Consider the following 26,477-nt stretch of genomic DNA (forward strand, 5'->3'; position numbering starts at 1 on the left):
GCAGGGGCACCGCCGTCTCAGACCTGAGCGTCCACCCGTGATGCACAACGAACCCAGGCCCGGTAGGTAAACCCCACCCCCTCGCTTTCCCCACCCGGAGCTTGCTCGGAGCACCGAAATTGTCGTGCTACACGCAGGGGGCCGCGAGAATGGGGCGCTCTGCCATAGCCACACCCCACAGTTTACTGGGCCGCGTCTCCTTGGTCTAGGAAGGACTTGGCCCCGCCCCCTTGGGTTGACGTCATTAGCCACGTACCACGTTGCTACGTGTCTCCAGCCTGAAAGCGGAAGTTACGCTAGGGGACTCGCGAGCGCAGCGATGGGCCTGTAAGGATATAGGGCCGCTTGAGGAAGGGGGCGGGCAGACCGCCGCGGACGGCGCCGGAAGTGGTCGTGCCGAGTAGAGGTAGGAAAGAGGCTGGCCAGCCAGTTCATTTGGTTGCAGCTGGCCGCCGGGGTAAGACGCGCACTCCCTCCTCTCCGAGAGCCTGGCCCATTCTATCCGATCCGGTCAACATGGATTTCAGGGAAATTCTCATGATAGCTTCTAAAGGACAAGGAACCAACAGCGTACCGGTAAGTCGCCGCTGGGACGCCCCTGGGGTTCTAATTTTAAAGTTGGAAATGTGTATCGATCGGGTGGAACTTCGAGGCATCCTCCTCTCGGCTCCGAGAGAGGCAAGACCTGAACACCCTCGCTTCCTTTTCTTGGGCATGTACTTCTGGGAACTCGGGGTGGATGGGGGCTTGAGGTGAGGCGGGGGAGCCGTCCAGTGAGTGGCTTTGCCAGCTCAGTTGCCCCTGCAGTAAGGGCTGTGCGGTTTGGGTGTTCTACAGTTGCGTGAGAGCTGACGAGTGGAGTTGGTGCCTGGCACACGGTGGAATCGAGCGTTTGTATTTTCCGGCTTTCGGGATAAACTTCTGCCCAGAGTGGGGAGGAAGTATGTATATTGAGAGTTCAGGGGTTTTAGGGACTTGGCCTGAGAGCCTTTTGGCTGATTTCCCGCCTCTTTTCGGGTCAGACATTGAGTGCTTTCCCCAACAAGTTCTTCTGATTTGTGGCCCCACCCACTTCACAAATGAAGTGATCAAGTTATCATTTCCTAAGGATCACTTTTTGTATTGGAAAGAGAAATGGAGCAGATTCCACGAAGTCCTTGGCTAACAGCACGGGTGAGCTAGTTTTAGCTTCCGTTTACTTGTGGCCTTCCAGATTTGTCTTTGTTTGAAATCTAGGTCTCATTTGCTTAGCAATGTTTGCCAATTCGCTAGTATTCGCAGCGGTGGTGTACGGCTTTTTAAAATCGAAACGCTGAAATGGTAGAGAGTGCCTGGTTTGCGGGATTGTAGCTGCTTTGCATAAACTAATCATTTCTGGGTCCTCAGATGGTACCCACAAGACAGCTGTAAACCGATAAATTGCATTGTGATACCTGCGGTTTGGGCACTGAGACGTAGAGCTCAAACAGCTCTCCGTTAAAGTCAATTCAACTGGAATTTATTGCTCTCTCACTGCGGTCTGCATTTCTTAGGATTTTGTCTATTACCACGCTTTGTGAGTTTTTTTCTCTCTCATACTTTTCTTGTCTTCTGATGCTGTCTCACCCTTTTGAAAACAGTGATCTGATGATAGTAAAATAACTGGTAAATAAAACTGAGATCCATCCGTTTATTATCTGTCCAGCCATCTCCATCCAAGGTACTCTTACTAATCATTCCCTTAAGCCATGAGTCATTAGCTATGCAGGTTGAAGTTCTGGGCTTAAACCTTTGAAACCTTGAACAACAGAATTATTTCCTACATCTGTAAATTTCCTAGACAAGTCAATATTGAATTTTGTAATACTGGATCTTTATGTTAGGTCCATATTTAATTCTAAATCTTCCTGAGTTTCAGTGTAGGTGAAAAATAGGTGGTAATACTATCTTTGATGCCCAGGAATAGTCTGTAGGAGAATCAAATAGTCTTTTTTTAAAAAAAAAACAAAAAACATTTATTTCACTTATTTAGGCCTTCATTGGTTGATTCTTGTATATGTCCTGATGGGGGATCGAACCCATAACTTTGGTGTATCAGGACGACACTCTAACCAACTGAGCTATCCAACCAGGGCTCTTTTTTAAATTTATATACATATTTTTAGAGAGAGAGAGATGAAGGGGGAGAAACATCGATTTGTTGTTCCACTTTTTTATGCATTCATTGATTGCTTCTTGTATGTGCCCTGACCTGGGATAGAGTATCAGGACCACACTCTAGGGCCAAGAGTTAATCATTTCTTATTCTAAAAACCATTAGCCTCTAGGAGAAAAGCAAATGTTGCTAGAGCAGAAGCAGATTTCAGAATATGTGTAAATTTCAGAATATATGCATTATTTATTGATCTGCCTATGATTTGAATAAAGATTGGAAGCAGAAAGATAAACAGGTAAATTAGTGAGGTCATTTAAAATTTAATGATATTATGAAAGCATGCTTTCCCCTACCCATCCCCAAAAAGCTAGTAAGCTTAAAAGTTGGTTTAGTTAGCCGCATTATAATCCTTATCTTTTTACATCACAAGAGAAACTGATGTAGAGGCAAAACTTTAAATTTAATCCGTGATCTTGCTTCAACTTGATTCACCTTAATTATTCTAAGTTACATTCTTCATTAGCTTGAAGTCAAGTCTTTTGGAGCACACCATCAATGCAAACAATGTATACATAATAAGGCCCAGGAAAAATTCTTTCTTTCTACAATGCCTAGAAACCAGTAGATGGTTTGTTATTTTATATTGTTGACACTATTACAGATGCCCCTCCCCTTTTAACCCTTTAACCATCTCTATCCAGCCCCTGCCCCCTTCCCTCCCCCGCCACCATTACCACACTGTTGTCTGTGTCTGTGGGTTATGCACATATGTTCTTTGGCTAATCTTTTCATCTTTTTTCATCCAGTCTCGCCATCCCCCTTCCCTCTGACTTCTATCAGTCTGTTCCATGTAGCCATGCCTCTGGTTCTATTTTGTTAGTTTATTTTGTTCATTAGATTCCACCTATAAGTGAGATCATATGTTATTTGTCTTTCTCTGACTGGCTTTTTTTGCTTGGCATAATAATCTCCAGGTTTACAGGATTCTTTTTTCTTTTAAGTCAACTGGAGAGACATATTTTTACAAAATACATATTTTAAAATTTTTGGACACTTGTAAAACATATAGAATGTTACCATATACCTATATGCCCACACCTCACATTTAACATACATCAATATTTTGCCATATTTTTTAAAAAGATAATTTTATTGATTTCAGAGAAGGGAAAGGGAGGAAGGGAGAGATAGAAACATCAATGATGAGAGAGAATCATTGATCGGCCACCTCCCACATGCCCCCACTGGGGACCGAACCCTCAACCTGGGCATGTGCCCTGACCACGAATCAAACCGTGACCTCCTGGTTCATAGGTTGCTGCTCAACCACTGAGCTACGCCGGCTAAAGAAATAAAGCCTAATTGATATGACTGAAGAGTCTCCCAAGCGCTGTTTCCTTTTTTAAAAATTATAACATATGGTACAGGTTCTTTTTTTGTTGGTTTTTGTGTATGTGGTTGTTGTTTTTTGTTGTTGTTAATCCTCACCCGAGGATATTTTTCCATTGATTTTTATTTTTTATCTTTTTTTTTTTTTTTTTTTGGTCCATTGATTTTTAGAGAGTGTGTAAGGGAGGGGGAGAGACACACAGAGAGAAACATTGATGTGGTTGCCTCCCACACCCTCCCCTGTGGATCAAGCCTGCAACCACAGCAACTGACATACATGCCCTTGTCTGGAATCAAATCCTTCAGTCTACAGGTGGACACTCTATCCACTGAGCCAAATTGGCTAAGGCAATACAGATTCATATAAAAAAAAAAATCCTTGTAAGCAACCATCCAAATCAAGAAACATTTCAAGCCACATACACACACTCAGCTTGACATAAACTTGATTTTCTAGAACCAGTCTTTGCCATAACTGGCAGTGACATCACCATCCCTCTCTAGTGCATGATTCATTTTTCCTTTTTAGCCATCTTCTTCCCCATCTTCCATTTGGATCCTGTCAGACTTGATGTTCAGATTTAGTCTTCATAGTTTCTATGGCAGACCTTTACTACAGGAAGATACCATTAGCATGGATTAGAATGAAATCCAAGGGAGGCTACTAATAAAATCTGAAACACCTGTACAGCCACTTCCAACTCTTTGCAGGGCTTTATTTTTAAGAGGCGTCTGTTGTTACCTGGCTTGAGAATAAATGAACATTTATTTCCCCATGGGACATCTTTCTTTTTTCTGTTGTTTTCTTTTTAAAATAATTAGTTATTTTTATAATGTTTTAGTTAAAACAAAGAAAGGATTGCATCATGCCTAGAAATATTTGGCACGCTATATTTCCCAGTGGGAAACTGAGTGCAGAATAACAGCTGATCAAGGTGATGTAACCAGTCATTGTCATTAGCTCTGCTTATATTTAAACAATAAAAGATATTTTTTGTAAACTTACGCTTGAGATTTTTCTCCCTGCCTTCCTCTAGCAAAAACAAAGCATTTGTCTTGTTTTGATAGAATAGTAGAGCTTAGATTATGGATTCTTCTAGGTTTCAAAAAGCTATATTTAATGGCTTGTAGTGCATGAGACAGGTTACATGGTCTTTCTCACAGACAGTGAAAATCATCCCAGACACGATAACAGTAGCTCTGATGTGACTCTCAAACCAAAAAGTAAAGGGGAAGCCTTCATTTGGTGCCAGATATATAAGGATTTGGGGGGCTATGGCTCCTTGAGAAAAATAGAGGTACTGAAAATGGAGCCCAGGAACCGTGACTGGGATGGCAGTTACAGATGTCTTCAGGAGCTAGTGTAAATTCTTAAAGTAGTCTGGATGTAAAATGATAGGTTACAAAGCGCCACATATTCCAAAGAAACTGCTATTTATTACAGTAGTTATAGTTCCTTTTAAAGAACCCTATGAGCCCTAACCGGTTTGGCTCAGTGGATAGAGCGTCGGCCTGTGGACTGAAAGGTCCCAGGTTCGATTCCGGTCAAGGGCATGTACCTTGGTTGTGGGCACATCCCCAGTAGGGAGTGTGCAGGAGGCATCTGATTGATGTTTCTCTCTCATCAATATTTCTAACTCTCTCTCCCTTCCTCTCTGTAAAAAATCAATAAAATGTATTTAAAAAAAAAAAAAAAAAGAACCCTATGAGCCTTGGCCGGTTTGGTTCATTGGTTAGAGCGTTTGGCCCTCGGACCGAAGGAGCGAAGCTTCCATCCCTGTCCCCAGTTCGGGCGCCTGGGGGAGGCAGCCTATTGCTGTCTCTCTCTCTCTCCCACTCCCTCACTCCCTCCCTTCCACTCTCTCTAAAAAATCAATGGAAAACATATCCTTGGGTGAGGATTAACAAATAAATAAACAAACAAACAAACAGTATGAGCCAACAATAAAGTTTCTACAGGCTGTCACTTTGTAAAACTTGATCTATAATCGTTATAACTGGATTGCTCCCCATTCTTGGATCTGAAGATGACTTTTCCAGTGCCTAGAAATATGGATTTCTAGCCTAGAGCTATACTTCTCAACCAGTATTTTAGTGAAAGGGTCTTTTTTTTTTAATCCTCAACTGAGGATATGTTTTGTTTTGTTTTTTTAATTAGAGAGAGAGAGAGAAAGAAGGAGAAACGGAGAGAGAAACATTGATCAGTATTGCTTCCCATATGTGAACGCCGGATCAAGCCCCAACCTAAGTATGTGCCCTGGCCGGAAATGGAACCTGCAGCCTTTTGGTATGCCAGATGATGCTCCAACCAACTGAGCCACCTGGCCAGGGCTAGGGAAAGGGTCTTTTAGAAACTAACATCCCCACAGAAATTATCTCTCTTCCTCGTCATTACCTAGATAATCTCTTTCTGAATAATAAAGCAATAGCAATGAACATTTATAGTGCTTACTCTGTGCTAGGCACTGTTCTAAGCACTTTATATACATATTAATTAATTTAACCATTATAATAACCATATAAGGAAAATTGTTTTACAGATGAGACCCAGAGAGATGTAGAAACTTGCCCAGAGTCACACAGCTAATCAAGTGACAGGGCTAGTAATGGCAGAGCAGAGAATCTAATCCAGACGGACTGGCTGCAGAGTTCATTCTGTGGAAGGAACTGTATTGAATGAGGAGAGTGTGTCATCTATACCTCCTGAACCACCGCACCCATCCAGCTCCCTATCCAACTCCAGGCTAATATAGCCTTAAAGCAGTAACCCTATTAGTTTTATTAATAACACTTCTTAGTGTATAATAAAGTCTGATGGGAGAGATATTTAAAGGCCAGATCAACAGCATTTGAAACTGGTGGATAGAGAAAATTTGGGCCTATTAGGGAGAGTGTCATCATGATTAACAGAAACAGTCTGAGAGTGAGGGAAGAGAGAGGTCAGTGGTGGGCCTGTTTGAGGTAATGGCACTGCCCAAGAGGTAGGTGGAAATTAGGGAATGGCATTTAAGATCGAGGTCAGAGCTGGAGATATAAGTGTTGGAATTAAATTAGAAGTGAGGCATGTTGTGGTGGGAACACTTTGGACCTGCCTGAGACCTACATGCTAATTCAGACTCTGTCTACTACAAACTGGAAATACATGGTTGTCCTTTCTGGAGCATTTCTTTGTTTTTATATTTTTAATATACTTTTATTGATTTCAGAGACAAAGGGAGAGGGAGAGAGAGATAGAAATATCAATGATGAGAGAGAATCATTATCAGCTGCCTCCTGCATGCCCCCTACTGGAGATCAAGCCCACAACCCGGGTGTGTGTCCTTGACCAGAATTGAACCCAGGACTCTACAGTCTTCAGGCCAATGCTCCATCCACTGAGCCAAACCAGCTAGGGCTTCCTGGGGCATTTCTAACATAGAGGTTGGACTAGAGGCTCTGAAGTACCTATCTGATACTTCATTTTATAATCAGGTTTATTAGAAATAAAGTAATAGTAAGTTTTACATTTAATGACATAACAATCCTGAATAGCAACTTTTTGGTTTTACACAGGTTTCATATGCACAATTCTACACAACACATCATCTGTACACTGTATTGTGTGTTCACCACCCCAAGTCAAGTCTCCATTCATCACTATTTATCCCCTCTAAACCCTCCTCCACCTTCCCGTCCCCACCCCCAATTTTCTTAGTCTCAATACAAGGAACACATGTTTTAAAGTGACTTAGTGTGTTCTAAGTCTGTTGGCTTTAAAATTATAAACCTTGGCAAAATCTCCAATACTGTTGTGGATCATTCATTGGGGTCCAGCAGAATGACTGAGTTGGCTTACAGTATAATGAAATGGATATACTTAGGATGAAAGAAACTCTGGTCCAGCTGCTTTTCATGAAGCTGAAATAATGAAGCAGCCTGGTGCCTTGAATCAGATTCAGTATTGGTGGGAGCATCTTGATGTGCTGCTGCTAGAGCTAAATGTGACCATCTGATGTAGGGGAAAGTGCCAAGTAGTTCTTCTGCCTTATAACTAGAATATATTGTAATTCCAGCTTGAGGCTTTCTTCAACATTTTTATTGCGATATAATTCACATAGCATAAAACCCACCCACTTAATGTGTAAAATTCATAGAGTTGTGCATCCATCACCAATATCTGATTCCAGAATATTTTCATCATCCTCAAAAATAATTCCTTACCTTTTAGCAGTCATTTCTTCCCCATCTCCCTCTCCACTCAGCCCTGGCAACTACTAATCTACTGTATGAGTTTGCCAATTCTGGACATTTCATATAAATAAAATCATATACCCAGTGTAACATTACATAGTGATAAATATCATAAAATAAGGTAAAATGTATAGGCCATAAGCAAATGATTAAATAAGTGATTATACAAAGTATATAAGATTTTTTAAAATTTTGAAAACCCCCATGAATTTTTACTTGACTATTAAGTTTGAAAATAGACAGCTTCAAAGGCCAAAAGAATACCTTTCGGAGAATGCTTTCTAAGCTGGTTCCTAACATCCTTGAACTGAGAAATTATAATTATTCTATGGCTTAACTAATTAAGAGATAATTAGTTTTTATGCCCATTAAATGTTTCAAAAAGGGTATCATTTTAATTCTTTTGGAGTAAAAGCAGAATATCCTAGAAATTAAAAAATGACAATTATATAAGTAAATTTAAAATGATGGTAATGTAATTTTATTCTGTAGTCATTGTTGACTTTCCTATTAACTTATATAAAGTGGAGGGGGGCATTGCTCAGATAAAAACTTTGAAAGAAATATTTTCTCAAATAGTTTGAAAGAAAAATATACAATATGTGGCTTTGATGGTCAGCTTTATGCTAGCTTTAGGAATTCCTTTTTAAATTTTTGTTTATTGATTGATGAGAAAGAGACATCTATTTGTTGTTCCACTTATTTAAGCATTCATTGGTTGATTCTTGTGTGTGCCCTGACAGGAAATCGAACCTGTAACCTTAACATATCAGGAACCAGCTAAGCTACATGGCTAGAGCAGGATTTTTTTTCTTAGTGAATCTGAGTTCCTGAAAACCCCCTCCTTGTTTCTTTCTTGTGCTCTGCCTTTCCTGTGTTTAAGTTCCTAGTGTGTGTTTCCTAAAATGCTGTATATGTAGCTCTGGCTCTACCATGATTTTAAACTGATGCACAAATACTTTTTATTCTAATAGTTATTTTTTTTAAATAGTTATATATTGTGATATGATTTGGAAAAATATAACTAGCCTTCTAACCTGTCACTTCATAGATATTATTACTTGAGGTAAAGCTGTAATACTAAGTCATGGTGTTAAGTCTACATATTTTCTTAAAATTAATCTATAATAATAAAAGTGTAATATGCTAATTAGACCCGACAGCCGCATGACCTTTTGGACGTCATTCCAGACATCCTTCCTGACGAAGCTGCGGTGGCAGGGGCCGAGGCAGAGGTGGTTAGGGGCGATCAGGCGGGCAGGCAGGCAGGCAGAGTGGTTAGGGGCGATCAGGCAGGCAGGCGAGTGGTTAGGAGCCAGCAGTCCTGGATTGCGAGAGGGCAGTCGGACATCCCCCTCAGGGTCCTGGATTGCGAGAGGGTGCAGGCTGGGCTGAGGGACCCCCTTCCCTTCCCCCCCCCCCCCTTATGTACAAATTTCATGCACCGGGCCTCTAGTAAATAATACAGGTGGTATACTGAAAGGAGAAAAAATGTGAATGTGGTATGAGAATGTCTGAGGCTTGGTAAACACTGTTAAATTGTGCCCATTGACATTGTTTTTCTTTTGGGTACCTGTATTCAGTGAAGAGTAACTTTGCTACTTTTCATAATCCCATTACCTATCTCTTGAAGTCCCAGGTTAAGAAGATGTTTATCCTGAAACCAGGTTAGGAAGTGCTCATTGTTATAATATCTAGATAACAAACCAATCCTATCTACACTAATAAAAGAGAAATACACAAAGTGACTGTACCTACCCGACACCCACCAGCCAATCAGGAGTGATTATGCAAATTAACCCAACAAAGATGGTGGGTTAATTTGCATACATGGGCACGGAGCAAAGACTGAAGGCTCTGGCCTGAGTGAAGACTGAAGATGACTGAAGACTGAAGAAGCTTGGCTTCTCCGCTGCGGCTGGAGCGAAGGCCTGGGTCCCGGGTGCCGGAGGAAAACCGGTGCCGGCAGCCAGGGGAAGGAAGGCCTATTGCACGAATCTTTGTGCAACAGGCCTCTAATCCTATATAATAAAGCAGTAATATGCAAATTGATGGTCATGCTCTCACAAGATGGCTGCCTACAACCAGGCCGGAAGGGGGGTTAGTGAGGGATGACCAAATGCCTTAACAGCAGTCTGCATGGGATGACCAGGCCGGCAGAGGAGGGCAGTTGAGGGCAACCAGGCCAGCAGGGTGGGGAGGGCAGTAACAGGCGACCAGTCCAGCGGGGGGGGGGGGGGGGGCCAGTTAGGGGTGACCATGCCAGCTGGGGGGTGGGCAGTTGGGGGCAGCCACACCAGCAGGGGGGTGCAGTTGGGGGCGCCCAGGCCGGCAGGGGGGGCAGTTAGGGGTGACTAGGCCGGCGAGGGGAAGGGCAGTTAGGAGCAACCAGGCCTGCAGGGAGGGGGCAGTTGGAAGTGACCTGGCTGGTGGCTGGTGGCAATTAGGGGCAACCAGGCCGGTGGGGGGGGGGGGGGGTAGTGAGGGGCAATCAGGCCGGCGGGGGGGGGCAGTTAGGAGCGACCAGGCCGGTGGGGGGGTAGTGAGGGGCAATCAGGCCGGCGGGGGGGGGGTGAGTTAGGGGCGACCAGGCAGGCAGGCAGATGAGCGATTAGGAGCCAGCGGACCAGGATTGTGAGAGGGATGTCCAACTGCCGGGATCGGGCCTAAACCGGCAGTGGGACATCCCCCAAGGGGTCCCAGATTGGAGAGGGTGCAGGCTGGGCTGAGGGGACCCCCTCTCCTGTGCATGAATTTAGTGCACTGGGCCTCTAGTTTTAAATAATTAACACTGCCCTGGCTGGTGTGGCCCAGTTGGCTGGAGCATTGTCCCATACCCCAAAGGTGGCAGGTTCGATTTCGATCAAGGTTCCATCTCATCAGGGCACATGTGGGAGTCAACAGATCGATGTTTCTGGCTCACATCAATGTTTCTCGCTCTCCCCCTCTCCTTTCTTCTCTCTAAAAATCAATTTTTAAAAAAAGACTCTCTAAAAATAAATTAATTAACACTAACATGTATATTGGCATTTTTCTGTGGGAAACACTGTATATAAGCTTTGATTTGGCAGGCAAATCTATTCTTGTAAACCAGGACAATTTTATATACCTAGTTGGGTAAGCAATTAGGATAAACATCTTTCTTTTTAACCTGGGACTTCAAGAGATAGGTAATGGGATTATTACGAGTAGCAAAGCTACTCTTCACTGCTCCTTCTCTTCAGTCTCCCTTAACCTCTCCTTTCTCCTTAAGTGGATTGGGCCCCAATCCACTATGGAAAGGATCTACAACTAAATTTACAAAGATAAGGATTTTTTTTTTTTTTTAAAGGATCTCATTATGACTCAGCCAAGGGGACTGGGAAAGAACTCTGGATGCTCTTGAGATTTCTCTGTCAGGGATGTGTCAGTTCTCAGCATTGTTATTATGCAGGATTTTCAGGTTGGTTAGGGCCTGATTTCTTGGCCAGTTGCTTGTTAGTAGACTGACTGAGCTGGAACTTCCAGCCTGTTTCAAGATGCCTTGTGTTTGACAGCCATATGGTAAGCATGGATCCTTTGGCTTTCCTCCAGGAATTTCATACACACTTTGGGAATCACTTTTTGGTTCCCATGTAGTTGAATTTGTTCTCAGAGTTAGTGTTTCTTTTTTAACTAACACAGCAACAGGTTCAGTGGATAAGAATATCATCTGTTTACTAGTAATAAAACAAATGCGGGAGGGCACTTTAAACATCTTATTTCCTAGCCCATACTTTTAATGTGGATGGTCCTAGAGATGAATCATCTCAGTCCGAGTTATTAGCTGTTTATCATACTTCTTTAATGATAGTTACTTATAAATTGGAAATGTTTTTCTTTTCACAGTTCAAATTAACAATATTCTAGTGTTAGTCATTTCCCGATGCAGTTACATAAAAAGTGAAGCCCAGAGAAATACCATCTGTGCCAGGATAATGTTAGCGCTTTTTGGTTGGTCAGAGTAAAATCTCAGTGTTTCATGTTGTAGGCAAAACTATGTAGCCATGCGTCCCTACTAGAAAATCAGCTGGAGTAGGGTATTCAGGAAAGAACATAGGTGTGAGTAGTAGTTTTTTCTGCTTCTTTGAAAAGTTGGACTTTGAAATGCTTAATTCTGAAGAAGGCTGATTTTTTAAAAATTTATATTGATTGGTGATGGCGATCTTTAGTCTACCGATTCAAATGTTAATCTCTTTTAGGAACAAGGTCACAGATACACCCAGAAATTATGTTCTACCAGCTACTTTTCTGGGAATCCCTTAGCCTAGTCAAGTTGACACAAAAAGTTAACCATCACAGACCACAGTACACTGTTGCCTGAAATTGGGTCTCTCCTCTGAAAGCGGTCTCACAGGCTGTCATGGAGCCTAGCCGAAGAACCTTCACCTCCAGGAAGGCCTCATTGTATGGAAAAGGCTGGTTTTTAAAAATCAGAATTTTAAAGCAATCTATTCTAAGTGGTGATTTTTTTTATTTTTTAGCCTTCAGTTCAGGTTCTCTGAATTTCTCATTTATGCATTATTTGAGATGTTACAGAGAAACTGCACATAAAAATCACATAATAATCATATTTAGCCTGTACCTTTATGGCTAAGCTTTAATGTGAGTTATTTGATGTCTTAATTATTCAGAATAGGTATTTCAGTCAATACTTAAACCTCCTATTGCTTGCCACAGTGCTTTACACCTAATAGACAATATATTTTTAAAGTTGAATTGATTATAACTTTTACTTTTTTTTTTTTTTTTTTTTGTAGAAAAGGTATAGTTTGGCAGTGGGTCCTGCCAAAAAAGACCCAAAAGTTAAGGGTGTCCAATCAGCAGCTGTACAAGCTTTTCTCAGAAGAAAAGAGGAGGAGCTCAGACGAAAAGGTACGTTATCTCTAGCCTTATTCTCAATTTTATTTTGTTGTTGGTTTTTTTGTTCTGTTTGTTTTTTGTTTTGTTAGTCTTCCGGTGAGGATATTTTTCCCATTGATTTTAGGGAAACTGGAAAGGAGGAAGGAACATTGATGCAAGAGAGTCAGATCAATTGGTTGCCTTCCATGAGGGATCCAATCTGAAACCCAGGTAGTACGTGCCCTTGACCGGAATCAAACCCACCACCCTAATTTGCGTGGGCAGTCTAACTACTGAGCCACGACAGCCAGGGCTTATTCTTAATTTTAAAGTCTTCCACCTTCATAGCTAGCTTATACTTAGCCAATGGATATTTGTAATAACATAACAGGCTAATGGATTTGTTGCGTATGTGTATGAGTCAACTGTATTTATTTATAGCAGTATATATGTTGTTTTTTTAAATATATTTTTATTGATTTCAGAGAGGAAGGGAGAGATAGAAACTTTAATGATGAGAGAGAATCATTGTTCAGCTGCCTCCTGCACACCCCCTACTGGGGATCAAGCCCACAACCTGGACATGTGCTCTGACCGGGAATCAAACCATGACCTCCTGGTTCATAGGTCAACACTCAACCACTGAGCCACACCAGTCGGGTCTTATGTTCTTGTATTGATTATTTGTAACGGTGTTATCCTTTATTCCCTCTTAAATAAAAGCTTTTTGGGAAAAGTGATCATATCTTCTAGTTGATCATAGTAATACCTATAAGAACTCCATTCTTTGACTTTGGTTCTGAATCTGCTTCTAGCCTATTTTGTATTTTAATTTTTTTTGTTATTATTAAAAGTATTATCTAAAAAATTAAAATAGAGGCAATTTTTGAAAACCAGTAAACTCAAGAAGTAATTTTACTTCATGAGAAGGAAACTGATTCAATAAGTTTAAGTATTCATTGATTCTAATAACTATTAAGTTAGTGCTACTGTTCCCTTAACTTGGTATATTTATTTATTTATTTATTTATTTTTTTTAATTTCTTTATTGATTAAGGTGTCACATATTTGTCCTCATCCCCCCATTCCCATCCCACACCCCTCCCCATGGATGCCCCAACCCCCTGTTGAACTTAACCATTGATTAGGCTCATATGCATGCACACAAGACCTTTGGTTGATCTCTCCCCCCTCCCCCCACCCTCCCCTATCCTCCCTCTGAGGCCCAATAGTCCGATCGATGCCTCCTTGTTTCTGGTTCTGTTCTTGTTCATCAGTCTATGTTGTTCATCATTTCCCCTAGATGAGCAAAATCATGTGTCACTACAGATATACTTATAAGAATTGAATGTGCGACGAGCAATAATAGTTATGCTGACAGGCAAATGAATCAGTCTGTAGTGAGTTTCTTTCTGGACCAACAGTTCTTTTGAGACCCAATATCAATGTCCACCAGTTCCTTATGAGTACATTTCGGCACTGACCCCTCAGCTCTGGATAGTGGACAAATGGTGGTAATGCAGGTCCGACTCCCTCTGGTTTGGTCTCGGCCGGACCCAGGGGCACGGCTTCACCCGGATCCAAGGGCCCACGGCCTCACCCGGACCCGGGACCCAGCCTCACCCGGATCCAGGGGCACACGGCCTCGCCCAGACCCAGGATTCAGCTTCACCCGGACCCAGGGGCGCATGGCCTCTCCCGGGCCCGGGATCCGGCCTCACCCGGATCCAGGGGCACACGGCCTCGCCCGGACCCGGGATCTAGCTTCATCCGGACCCAGGGGCACTTGGCCTCACCCGGACCCAGGGGCGCGTGGCCTCTTCCAGACCCAGGGTCGCATGGCCTCACCCGGATCCAGGGGCCCACGGCCTCACCCGGACCCGGGACCAGGCTCACCCGGATCCAGGGGCCCACGGCCTCACCCGGACCCGGGACGAACTTGGTATATTTATTTGGTATGAACTATTTTCTATATTTAAAGTTAAAAGTCAAGTCTCACTTGCTTAGTCATATAGAAAAACCCATATGTGACCCAGTCATTGTGTTAAGATGACTCAAATGATACTCATTCAAATGACTTTCTCATTTGATTCCTAGATGTCTTCAAACTGTATTGATTTTGTGTGTGTGTGTGTGTGTGTGTGTGTGCTTTTTAAATATATTTCTATTGATTTCAGAGAGGAAGGGAGTGGGAGAGAGAGAGAGAGAGAGAGAGAGAGAGAGAGAGAGAGAGAGAAACATCAATGATGAGAGAGAATCATTGATCAGCTGCCTCCTGCATTCCCCTACTGGGGATCAAGCCCAGGCATGTACCCTGACCAGGAATTGAACTGTGACCTCCTGGTTTATAGGTCAATGCTGAACCACTGAGCCATGCCAGCAGGCTGTATTGGTGTTTTTTATTGTTGTTTTTTGTTAATTCTCACTGGAGGATATTTTTTCCATTGATTTTAGAGAAAGTGGAAGGGACAGGGAAGGGGGGAGAGAGGAGAGAGAAAAACATCAATGTGAGAGAGCCACATTAATTGGTTGCCTCCTGCGTGTGCCCCAATTGGAGCAGGGAACCCGCAACCCAGGTACATGCCCTTGACCAGATTCAAACCCATGACCCTTCCGTTTGTGGGCCGACCCTCTAACCACGGAGCCATGCCAGCCAGGGCCAAACTATATTGTTTCAAACTACATGTTGCTTATGTTTTGACCACCAACTGATTTTTTATAAACATACTGTTATCTTGAGACCTTGAAATACATTCTTTTTTGTCCCTTTTAGCTTTAGAGGAAAAAAGGAGAAAAGAAGAACTAGTGAAAAAGCGAATTGAGCTAAAACATGACAAGAAAGCAAGAGCTATGGCCAAGAGGACAAAGGACAATTTCCATGGTTACAATGGGGTTCCTGTTGAGGAAAAGTCAAAGAAAAGACAGGCAATGGAAAGCCATAGTCAGGGAACAGACCAAGAGTATGAGATGGAAGAAGAGGAAGAATTCTTAGAATACAATCAAGCAGCATCAGAGGAGGAGTATGAAGAAGAGCAAGAACCTCCTCCCAAAGTTGAAAGTAAACCAAAGGTCCCCCTTAAAAGTGCCCCACCACTCATGAACTTCACTGACCTACTCAGGCTGGCTGAGAAAAAGCAGTACGAACCAGTGGAAATCAAGGTAGTGAAGAAAACAGAAGAGCGGCCTATGACTGCACAAGAACTTAAGGAGCGAGAATTTCTTGAACGAAGGCACAGGAAAAAGAAACCTGAGGCAGATGCAAGACTACCTCCGACCAAAAAGGCACCCTCTCAGACAGAAAGTATGGGCACAAAACCTAGCAGAGTTTCTGGGGACAAGCATCCTTCTTCCAAGGGTACTCCCCTTCCTCGTGCTGAGAAGAAATCCAGACCCAGCGCAGCTAATGAGAAACATTTAGGTTTGTTTTCATCCAAATCCATGCCGGGAGAGAGGACCAAAGTAGGATCTAGCAACTGCTCCCAACCCTCGCATCGGGAGGACCATGACAGGCCTGTTTTCAATGGGGCTGGAAAGACCCACTCGAGCACCTATTCACCAAGTGTTCCAAAGACTTCTGCTAAAGGAACGCAGAAATCTGTTACTGAGCACAAAGCCAAAAAATCTCCCCATCCTAGCCATTCCAGACCTGGACCCGTGGTCACCCCACATAAGGCTAAGAGTCCAGGTGTCAGGCAGCCAGGCAGCAGTTCCAGTCCAGCTCCCGGGCGGCCCAGCATAGCGAGTATTCGGCCTACGGTTAGTTCTAGCTCCATGCCCAGGCGCCAGAATGGCAGCTCCAGCTCAGGACCTGAGCGATCAGTCAGTGGGACCAAGAGGCCAGCCAGTGACTCAGATCCTCCTGGAAGGACAGTCAGCAGTACAGGTGGCTCTGGACGACCCATCAGTGGTTCTGGGAAGTCGGTGGTCAGCTCTGGTGGCCCCGGGCGGCCTGTGCACAGTCCACATGACCGACGACCAGTGAGTGGCTCAGTGCCCCCCAGGCGGTCAGTCAGTGGCCCTGGGCGATCAGTAAGTGGCTCGGTTCCAGCTGGACGGACTGTCAGTAGTTCAGGCCCTGGAAGACCAGTGAGCAGCTTGGGACCTGGGCGAATTCTTAGTAGCTCAGGTCCCCCCCATAAGCCCAAATGCACTGTTGTCTCAGAAACAATATCTTCTAAGAATATCATTACCCGGCCCAGCAATGGACAGATGAATGGAATGAAGCCTTCCTTGGCTGGCTACAGGTCTGCCCAAGGTAAAATTGCCCCTCTCCTTAAGAGTATCTGTCATTAGGAAATTGGAAGACACACCTTTTAAAAATATAACCAGAGTCCCTATAATCCTCCTATATGCCCTTTAATGTATTCATATATTGACAGAATCCTGATTTTTTTTTTTTTTTGTCTGTGCCTGAGAGTTCCTTTAGTGATCATAGCTTGGAAAAGTCTTTAGAAAGAGACTTATCTAGGTCCTCTGTGTTTATCCCAGTAATGTCTCCAAGTTTAATAACCTTAGCTCTGATTTGTAAGACAGTGAGTGTATATGCCTAAATTGTTCAATGAGTAAATTCACCTTTTCATGAGGACTAAAGAGACCTGTCTTCAAGCATTGGAGTGTATTTGTAAGCTTGAAGCCTTTTGGTGCATTATTTATTCATCACATATTTATATTTGTTAAGTACCCAGTATGTTCCAGGAACTCTTTTAGACTGCCCTTGTGTTTCTGCTCCTTAGAGTACTCAACATTAAAGCCCTAGCTATTAGTTCTTTAGGATTCTGTTGTCCCAAGATACAGGATCCTTGGTGGCACCTACTAGCTGCTAGGTCATAGTTCTTCATGGTAATAAGCATTTGTTAAAGTACTTGTTGGGCACCATCTATAATAATAAAAGCATAATATGCTAATTAGACCGATGTCCTTCCGGATGAAGCCGGGGCTGCGAGGGAAGCCCAGGTCCTGGGTGCCTGCCGGCAGCCGGAGGGAATCCTGGGTCCGGGTGCCTGCCAGCGGCCAGAGGGAAGCCCGGGTCCCAGGTGCCAAAGGGAAGCCAGTGCCGGTTGCTGGGAGAAGGAAGGCCTACTCTTGCACGAATTTCGTGCATCGGGCCTCTAGTCCTATATAATAAAAGGCTAATGTGCAAATTGTCCCCTCAACCGGGAGTTCGACCAGGGGATGGGGCAGGCCTGCCAGTTGCCTGCAGCCCCACCCCCAATTGGCACGCGCATGCGCACACACACACCCCGATCGGGGCCGGCCGGCCAGACCCCACCTGTGCACAAATTCGGGCACTGGGCCTCTCATGGAGAATATAAAAAGAAACAAAAGATTCTCATCCATGCTTTTAACTTCCTAATTTAACTAAAATATTGGTTCTCAACCAAGAATGATTTTGATCCCCAGTGAAAAATTGGCAATGTCTAGAGACATTTTTGATTGACACAACTGAGGATGGAATGCTACTGGCATCTGCTAGACAGAAGGCGGGAATGCTGCTATTATCCCACAATGCACAGGACAGCTTCCTCATAACAAAGAATTATCTGGCCCAATATGTCAGTAATGCCGAAGCTGAGAAAGAAGCTCTGAGCTAATGAGACAAGCCATGAATATTAAAACTTTAGAAGAACAAAAGGAATGTCTGTAATCAAGGACAAGAAAGCAGTTCCCAGATGCTGGTCTATTGATCAGTGTCAATCTTTTGCTAAAATTTTAATCAGTCTTTTGGAAAAATGACAAAAATAAGGATAATATAGTGAATTTTTCCTAAAGTCAAACTTTACTCAGTTTGAACAATTACCCATAATTCTGAGAATCTTTCCTACTTTGTTGGACTTTTTAAAAATGTTATGACATTAATGGTGATAATAGATAGTAGATTGTTACCTATGGTGTCTTTTCTTTGCAAAATTAAAAGTTAGTGATCCTATAGCTATTTGTAATTTTTTTAATGTTGCAAATTTTTTAAGTCCAGAAGAATGGAAACTACTAAGCTAGAAAATGTAAGACATAATAAGTCCTGGGATATACAGGAATTCTATTCTTTGTGGATACCGTGAAGCATCAGGGATGATGTAGGAATTACTCCATGCCCTGCACTAGCTTGCTGGCTCAGGTTTTTGAGAAGACCATCTTAATGAGTTCTCAAAATGTGAATTTACATAGAACTTTGTTGGGACTATTATAATTTTTTTGGGGGGGATGCTATTTTAAGTTTTAATGCTCTTATAAATAATGGCTTTTCTATTCTTAGGTCCTCAAAGGATTCCCTTCCCTAGTGGTTACAAAAGACAGCGAGAATATGAAGAGGAGGAAGATGAGGACTATGACTCCGAAATGGAAGATTTTATCGAAGATGAAGGAGAATCTCAGGAAGAAATATCCAAGCACATTCGCGAAATCTTTGGCTATGACCGAAAAAAGTAAGGCTAAAGAATATTTAGATATACTTTTCATTTTGAATAACTCATGCAAAGAGGAAAAAATAAACATTAATAGTAGAGGTATTGAATGCAATTCTAGGAATTCTTGAATGATTTAACTTTACTTCTTTGCTATTTATTATTTAAGAATTAAATCAGAATTATTTGTGTAGCTCTTTGCGTGAGTGCCAAAAATTAACCCCTTTTAAAGAGTTTTCTTTAAGATGTATATTTAATGTGAGTGAAGCAGTGTGGTGTGGTAGAAAACAGATTGGCTTTGAAATCAAAGCCACCCATAGAGCTATGTTGAAAGCTGATCTGATCTGACACCTGAAGAACTTTGCTACTCAGAAGTGTGGTCCCTGGACCAACAGCATTGGTATCACTTGGAAGCTTATTAGAAATACAGGCTCTCAGGCCCCACTTCAGATCTACTGAGTCCAAATCAGCTTTATAAGGTTCCCAGGTGATATGCACATTAAAGTTTGAGAAGCAGAGGAAAGATCAGGGTTTGAGTGGAAGTTCTATCACTTGTTAGCTAGGTAAACTTGAGTACGTTATTTTATGTAAAACTAGAGGTCCAGTGCACGAATTCTTGCACCAGTGGGGTTCCTCGGCCTGGCCTGTGGGATTGGGCCCAAACTGGCTCTCTGACATCCCCCTAGGGGTCCCAGACTGTGAGAGGTGCAGGCCAGGCTGAGGGACCCCACCTGTGCACGATCGGGGCCAGGGAGGGATGTGGGAAGTTGGCCAGCCAGGGAGGGACCACAGGAGGGCTCCAGGGCGTGTCTGGCCCCTCTCGCTCAGTCCTGATAGGCCGGACCCCAGCAGGAAGCTAACCTACCAGTCAGAGCGTCTGCCCTCTGGTGGTCAGTGCACGTCATAGAGACCAGTTGAACAGCCTTAGCATATCATTAGCATATTATCCTTTGATTGGTTGAATGGATGACTGGATGACCGGACACTTAGCATATTAGGCTTTTATTATATAGGACTAGAGGCCCGGTGCATGAAATTCGTGCACGGGGGGGGGGAGGGGTGTCTCTCAGCCCAGCCTGCACCCTCTCCAATCTGGGACCCCTCGAGGGATGTCCGACTGCCCGTTTAGGCCCGATCCTAGTAGGATCGGGCCTAAACGGGCATTCGGACATCCCTCTCACAATCCAGGACTGCTGGCTCCCAACTGCTCGCCTGCCTGCCTGCCTGATTGCCCCTAACCACTCCCCTGCCAGCCTGTTTGCCCCTAACTGCCCTCCCCTGCAGGCCCGGTCCCTCCCAACTGCCCTCCCCTGCTGGCCATCTTATGGAGGCCATTTTGTGTCCACATGGGATCAGTCATCTTTGACTACATGGGGGCAGCCATCTTGTGTGTTGGAGTGACAGTCAATTTGCATATTATTCTTTTATTAGATAGGAGGATTAGATAGGATAGAGGCCTGGTGCACAGGTGGGGGGCCAGCTGGTTTGCCCTGAAGGGTGTCACGGATCAGGGTGGGAGTTCCCTTGGGGCGTGGGGCAGTCTGGGCGAGGGGCCTGTGGTGGTTTGCAGGCCGTCCACACCCCCCAGCGACCCAAGCAGAGGCCCTGGTATCTGGGATTTATTTATCTTCTATAATTGAAACTTTGTAGCCTTGAGTGGAGCCAAGCCTCCTGCTTGCACCGTGGCCATAGCCATTTTTGTTGGGATTTATTTATCTTTTATAATTGAAACTTTGTAGCCTTGAGTGGAGGCCTGGGCCTGCCAGGGTGGGCGGAAAGCTTGGCTTCCCCCATTGCCGGGGAAACCCAAGCCTCCTGCTCTCTTTCTGGCTGCAGCCATCTTGGTTGGGTTAATTTGCATACTCGCTCCTGATTGGCTGGTGGGCGTGGCTTGATGTGACGGAGGTACGGTTGATTTGCATATTACTCCTTTATTAGATAGGCTGATACTTGGAAGGATTAAATGAAGTAGTATGTGTATAGGACAGAAAGGCTGTACCACATTAGTTAAGCTACATATTCTTTTAGCAAGCCATTAACCTATGTGCTTCAGTCTCTGTTCTAAAAGTCCTTCCCTATCTCATGATGGTCATTAAGTTCAAATGAAATTTAAACAAAATAATTTTCACATATATTGTGCTTTCAGGATTTTAATACAAACTGTCATGTAAGTAGAGGTGAGTTGAGTAAGCATTGGGTTGGTACCTTCATCAGCATTAGATTCAGGAATATTTGCCTTCTGGGAGTAATAAGGGCTCATTTAATTTGTCTTTACTTCAGAAATCCACCTCTACCCATCCTTTGCAAGGAAGAGTAACCCTAAGTGTGTTTGATTTAGTTGTAAAGATGTTGATTTTAGCCCTAACTGGTTTGGCTCAGTGGATAGAGCATTGGCCTGTGGACTGAAAGGTCCCAGGTTCAATTCTGGTCAAGGGCATGTACCTTGGTTGCGGGCACATTCCCAGTAGGGGGTGTGCAGGAGGCAGCTGATCAATGTTTCTCTCTCATCGATGTTTCTGGCTCTCTGTCCCTCTCCCTTCCTCTCTGTAAAAAAGCAATAAAATATATTTTTTTTTAAAAGATGTTGATTTTAAAAACAGCACGATTTAGTTCCTTTAGAAATTTGAATTTTTGGCCTTTTTTTTAAACAATTTTTATTTCCTCTCTTCAGATACAAAGATGAAAGTGATTATGCCTTACGTTATATGGAGAGTAGTTGGAAAGAACAGCAGAAGGAAGAAGCAAAAAGGTAAGTAAACAACTTACGTTTGTGTTGGCATGTCCTAAAAACTCTTATTTCCTGCTTCAGTTGTACCATTGGGAGCAGGGGCTTTGGGCCACACAATTCTGAATTCCGTCCTGCTTACTTGTTGTGGGGCTTTAGACAAATTCCTTAGCATTTCTAATTCTTGTTTTCTTGTTTGTAAAATGAGAATATACTGTTTTTACTGCTTGGGGTATTGTGAGGATTAAGATAATATTGACACATTGCCTAGGGCAGTGCTTCATCCATGTAGACACACAACAACTGTTCGAAGCCGCCTGGGATCTCAGCATAGCATGGTCTTGTTTTTTGTTCCCCATCCTGATTCCCTTTGACATCAGACATATCTCATTCTTGCCTACCCTGTGCCACTGCTGGCCTCAGGGACCTGATGAGGGAGGGATATTAAATTCCCTCTGTCTGATTCCTGTTTGGCTACCGGGTAGCAAACTAATGATAATTTCTTGGGTAGTGGTAACCAATGATTACTTTGTTTATAGCATTAACTTGGTGAAATAATTCATGTCAGTCTCAACCCAGAACATTAAACCTTTTTCTCCCTCTTGCCCTCCCTTGTCCTGTAACTAGATATCAAGCTAAAGTGTTGGGAAGGGGCAAGCATGGAATGTTATTTTATTTTTGTATAAGTATTTCTTTTTATTTTTTAAGATCTGTTAAGATAATTCTACTTTATTACTTTAAGAGGAAAATAAAATTTTGAGGCTGTGAGGTCTTTTTTCTTTTTTTAATATATTTTTATTGATTTTAGAGAGGAAGGGAGGGGGAGAGCTAGAAACATCAATGAGAAATAATCATTGATCGGCTGCCTCCTGCACACCCCCTACCCAGGATGGAGCCTGACCGGGAATCAAACCATGACCTACCTACTGGTTCATAGGTCGATGCTCAAACCACTGAGCAACAGCAGGCAAGCTGTGAGGTCTTCTTTCCACTATAATTTGAGGCAATGGCATGGCTCTTGGTAGTAATTTTGAGTGCATACTACATTCCATCTGAGCTCTCAGTGGAAATTTCATTCTTGCTTTTTAAAAAAAGTAGAATCTTTGTCCTACCCTATATAAGCAGCTGGCTTATGGGGGGCAGCAGAGCAGACTTTGTGGATGACCTGCTGCTCTCCAATACTACCGGCAGTATTAGAACAAAAAAGACGAAGTAGTAGTATTGACAAATACCTTTTTTTCTTTTTCTTTTTTGACAGTTTAAGACTAGGTATGCAAGAAGACTTAGAGGAAATGAGACGGGAGGAAGAAGCAATGAAATGCCGAAAGGTCAAGAAGCTGAAAAAACGTTAGCTGCTGCTTTTATTTATTTTTGTGAAACTCTGGAGAGACTCTACTGCAAAGAAGTCCTGCCTACGGACTGAAGAAGCCCATTATCATTTTAGATTTATACTTGGGTCCTCAAGGACAAGGAATGGATACTGTATATTTTGAGCATAAAGTATTTTCAAATACTTTCCGGAGTGAAATCTGTAGTGCAGATGACATAATGCCCAGTGAGTGCTCTTAGGAAGTTAACTGCTCACAGGTGCCGACCTTGATCCTGATGAGCTATGCATTCTAATGTGGGGCCCGCTCAACAGTCAGCCGATCTTCTTTTGTTCCTTTGCTGTTTTAAAAAGGAAAAAAGATTGCCTCCTCTTGACTTCCATAATTCTGTTGATGGGTGAGTAGGGCAATGGCCGGCTCCCAATCAAACTTATTTTGTCTTTTTATGAGAAATCTGGCCCTTCCATGAATGTTGCCAGCAATAAAGTGACCTGTTCTAATCTATATGTTTGGACTGAGAACTTGAAAATGTAGAGTAGCCTTTATAATTATATGGATGTCATCTCTGTGACTTTGAAGTAAAAAGTAGAATAAATTATATTGTATTCTATATTCACGGATTGGATGCTGAGCATTCTTATTCACTGATTTAGGTGATTAGGCAATTAACCAAAAAAATTTCAAGTTAAAAAACAAGTTATGCCATTTGGTGTAAGAATACTCTTTTCCAAGTTTTCCTTTCAGATTTATTTTAAAATAGACAATGTTACTGTGCTGATTTTTATCTAAAAAGTCATTTTATATTGAAGAAAAAATATTTTATTCAAAGATTAGAGTTGAAAGAGTAATAGTTTAAAAAATAAGCAAGTGACATGTGAGGCGACCCTTACTCCCCCATTATAAAGGTATTTTGGAATCCAAGGTGCCCTTGTATCTCTTGATGTTAATGACTTTGCATTTTTATCTTAAAATTCCTTAGTAATTAATGGCAAAAACCAAAAACTAAATTCATGTGTATCAAGAGCACCACCGCCTCTTTTTGCTCATATTGCACTTTTATTTCAAACTATGCACTGTGAAGAGATTGTTTCCCCAGGTTGAAAAGGATGTTCCCTGTTACTGGTGGTGTACTGGGCTGTGGAACTTGCTTCATTCTCACCTTTCTTTAGACTTGCTCTCTCTTAAGCCTCAAATGCAAGCAATTCTCAGGCTGACTTAGGTTCTAGCTGGAGAGAAGCTAAGTCTCAAGGAAAGTCAGTGACAGAAAATGAGATATGATGATGATAGAGAGCATTTGTCCTTGATGCTAAATGTGCAGGGTTGGGGACAGAGGGACACAAGCTTACAGAACACTTCTGCAATAAAGATTGTGGCCACTTTAAGCTGTTGGATGGTGGGGGTTAAGTAGTAAAGGTTGTCCTACAAAGAATCCTTACTATTCAGTAGGTCCAAAACTTGTTTTGTGCTATTACTTTTTATTCAAAAAGCTTTCTTTATTTTTCAAGTTTGGGTATTATAAGTGACCATTTTTAGCCTTCCTTAATGAGTTGACCATGTGACTCAGTCTCTTAACCCTGACTCATTTTGAACTGTGTTTCAAACTTTGAAAGTGCAAAGATTTAATTTTGAAGTTGAGTCCAATGAAAGGTGTCTTCATCACTAGGAATAGCACCCTTCCTAATGCTCCACATAGACTGTTACACTGGTGGCAGAAAATCCTATTAACTGCCTCACGGGTCTCAAATACCTTCAGTTCAGTGAAATTGGTTTGAGGGTAGTGTGATGTTCCATGTAATAAAACAGGTTTGGAACATTATTTCCTTTGTTGCCGTGTACTTCCTCCACCCCTTCAAATGCATTTTTCTTGGATAAATTTTTTTTCAATATTGAAATTGTCAATTACAATCAAGTGCTTGTCACAACTGAAAGATTCTCGGTGGCTTAAAGTTTTCTAGCACTTTACTCAATGACATTTGTACAGAAAAGGGCACCATTGTGCTAGATAAAAGTTCCAGAACTTGGTAAGAAGTCAGGTTGTGTCCTTATGCGTCTGTCACTTCTGAATGTTTCCTCTCTAATATCAATGTTGATTTTTAGTCATCTGCAACATCAACATTATAAAAGGGCACTTTTGTGGGTTTTTTTTTTTTATAAGTTCTGAGTCTTTTAAATTAATCTTGGCCTTGTTTCCAAATCCTGTCTTCCATTTTATTCTGCATTCCTGACCACCAAGTTCACAAACCTTTGAAGAAACTGGAATGGGCTGTTATTTTATCAAGGTTTACAAATTAAGTGCTTGATTTTCAATGTATCCTCCGTTTTGACTTTCAGATTTTATTAATTCAATATTTGAAGATGTGCCTTTTATTGGATAATGTTAATGCACGAATGTAGTAATGTTATTTCACGATTGTAATAATGTTACATGATCATGGGTGTGGTATTCTCTAACAGATGACGTGAAAGGAAAGTAGTTTTCATAAAACTCAATATGCCTCTGATTGCACAGTCCCGCTTGCTTTTGATGGTTGCTATGTCAAAGCAAGGGCACTTTCTTTTAAGGCTACTTTCAGGACTGGTCTTTGTATTGTCTCTAAACTATAAATGCAGTTATGTCCATTTGGAGGCCAGGGTACCACATGTCACAGGCAGCCTTACATGTGTGCCGTGAAAAGGTTCAAAGACTGTTAACAAGAAAGAAAGTCTATGGGAACTCGAAATTTCATTTTTTTTAATGTAATCCCCAAGATTTTCTCCAAGAAATAAATTACTGTTTTGTATTTTGTAACTTAAAAGCAGCTACTAGTACATTTCTGAGATATAGCAGGAGACCAAAACATGTTTGGAAAGAGAATAAATATATGAAGAGAGACGGTTGGTTTATTTTCAATGTGCTGAATATATTAGACTATTTATTTTATGAGTGAATGTGATGAAATAAATATTCAGGTTTTAGTGTATGATTAAGAATGGGATATATAGATTTCTTTGAAGTTATTAAATCCATCATGTCTTTTACATAAACATTGTTTCTAAACAAGTTTAGAAACATTTACATAGCTTAGCTTGTTAACCTGGTGCTGTTGACCTGCAAGAGAATCTACTTTTGCATATACAGGTGAAAGTTTTGCAATTTATGTATACAAGAAATCATAGGCATTAAAAATATTTTATTGATATCTCCCTGGTTTGCACTTATTTACCAAAACTCATATTCCTATATCATCACCCTGAACATATTTCCAGCTAGAAACCTCAGTAGACTCATCAGACTTCAGAGATGGAGTTTGCCTCCTTATACACATGCCTCTGTTCATTCTCCCTTATACATTCACATCTGTTCAGACCCTATCAGTGACATATCTCTCCCACCAGCTTACAGAATGCACCCAAGTTAGGAGAACTGTTTGGAG

General features: G+C 42.2%; 1 protein-coding gene across 2 annotated transcripts; it reads left to right on the plus strand.

Moving 5' to 3' along the window:
- On the plus strand, positions 1 to 26,341 carry SPTY2D1 (SPT2 chromatin protein domain containing 1). Of its 2 annotated transcripts, none has more exons than XM_079788697.1 (6): positions 1 to 62; positions 12,532 to 12,646; positions 15,387 to 16,868; positions 18,864 to 19,032; positions 21,683 to 21,760; positions 22,995 to 26,340. In XM_079788697.1, exons 3-6 carry the CDS (start codon positions 15,464 to 15,466, stop codon positions 23,086 to 23,088), a joined length of 1,746 nt encoding a protein of 581 aa, XP_079644823.1. In that variant the 5' UTR covers positions 1 to 62; positions 12,532 to 12,646; positions 15,387 to 15,463; the 3' UTR covers positions 23,089 to 26,340. The 2 variants fall into 2 exon arrangements, with proteins under 2 accessions (XP_079644823.1, XP_079644822.1); XM_079788696.1 differs by lacking the exon at positions 1 to 62 and adding an exon at positions 319 to 576 and having other exon boundaries at positions 22,995 to 26,341.
- The last annotated feature ends 136 nt before the right edge of the window (positions 26,342 to 26,477 follow it).

Source organism: Cnephaeus nilssonii (genome assembly GCF_951640355.1).
Source record: "Cnephaeus nilssonii genome assembly, chromosome: 13".
Classification (NCBI taxonomy): Eukaryota; Metazoa; Chordata; class Mammalia; order Chiroptera; family Vespertilionidae; genus Cnephaeus; species Cnephaeus nilssonii.

Coding starts and splice junctions, on each gene's coding strand:
- SPTY2D1 (XM_079788696.1), top strand. CDS start 517: ATGGATTTCAGGGAAATTCTCATGATAGCTTCTAAAGGACAAGGAACC. Junction 577..12,531: donor AAGGAACCAACAGCGTACCG/GTAAGTCGCCGC, acceptor TTTTTTTTGTAG/AAAAGGTATAGTTTGGCAGT. Junction 19,033..21,682: donor TTTGGCTATGACCGAAAAAA/GTAAGGCTAAAG, acceptor TCCTCTCTTCAG/ATACAAAGATGAAAGTGATT.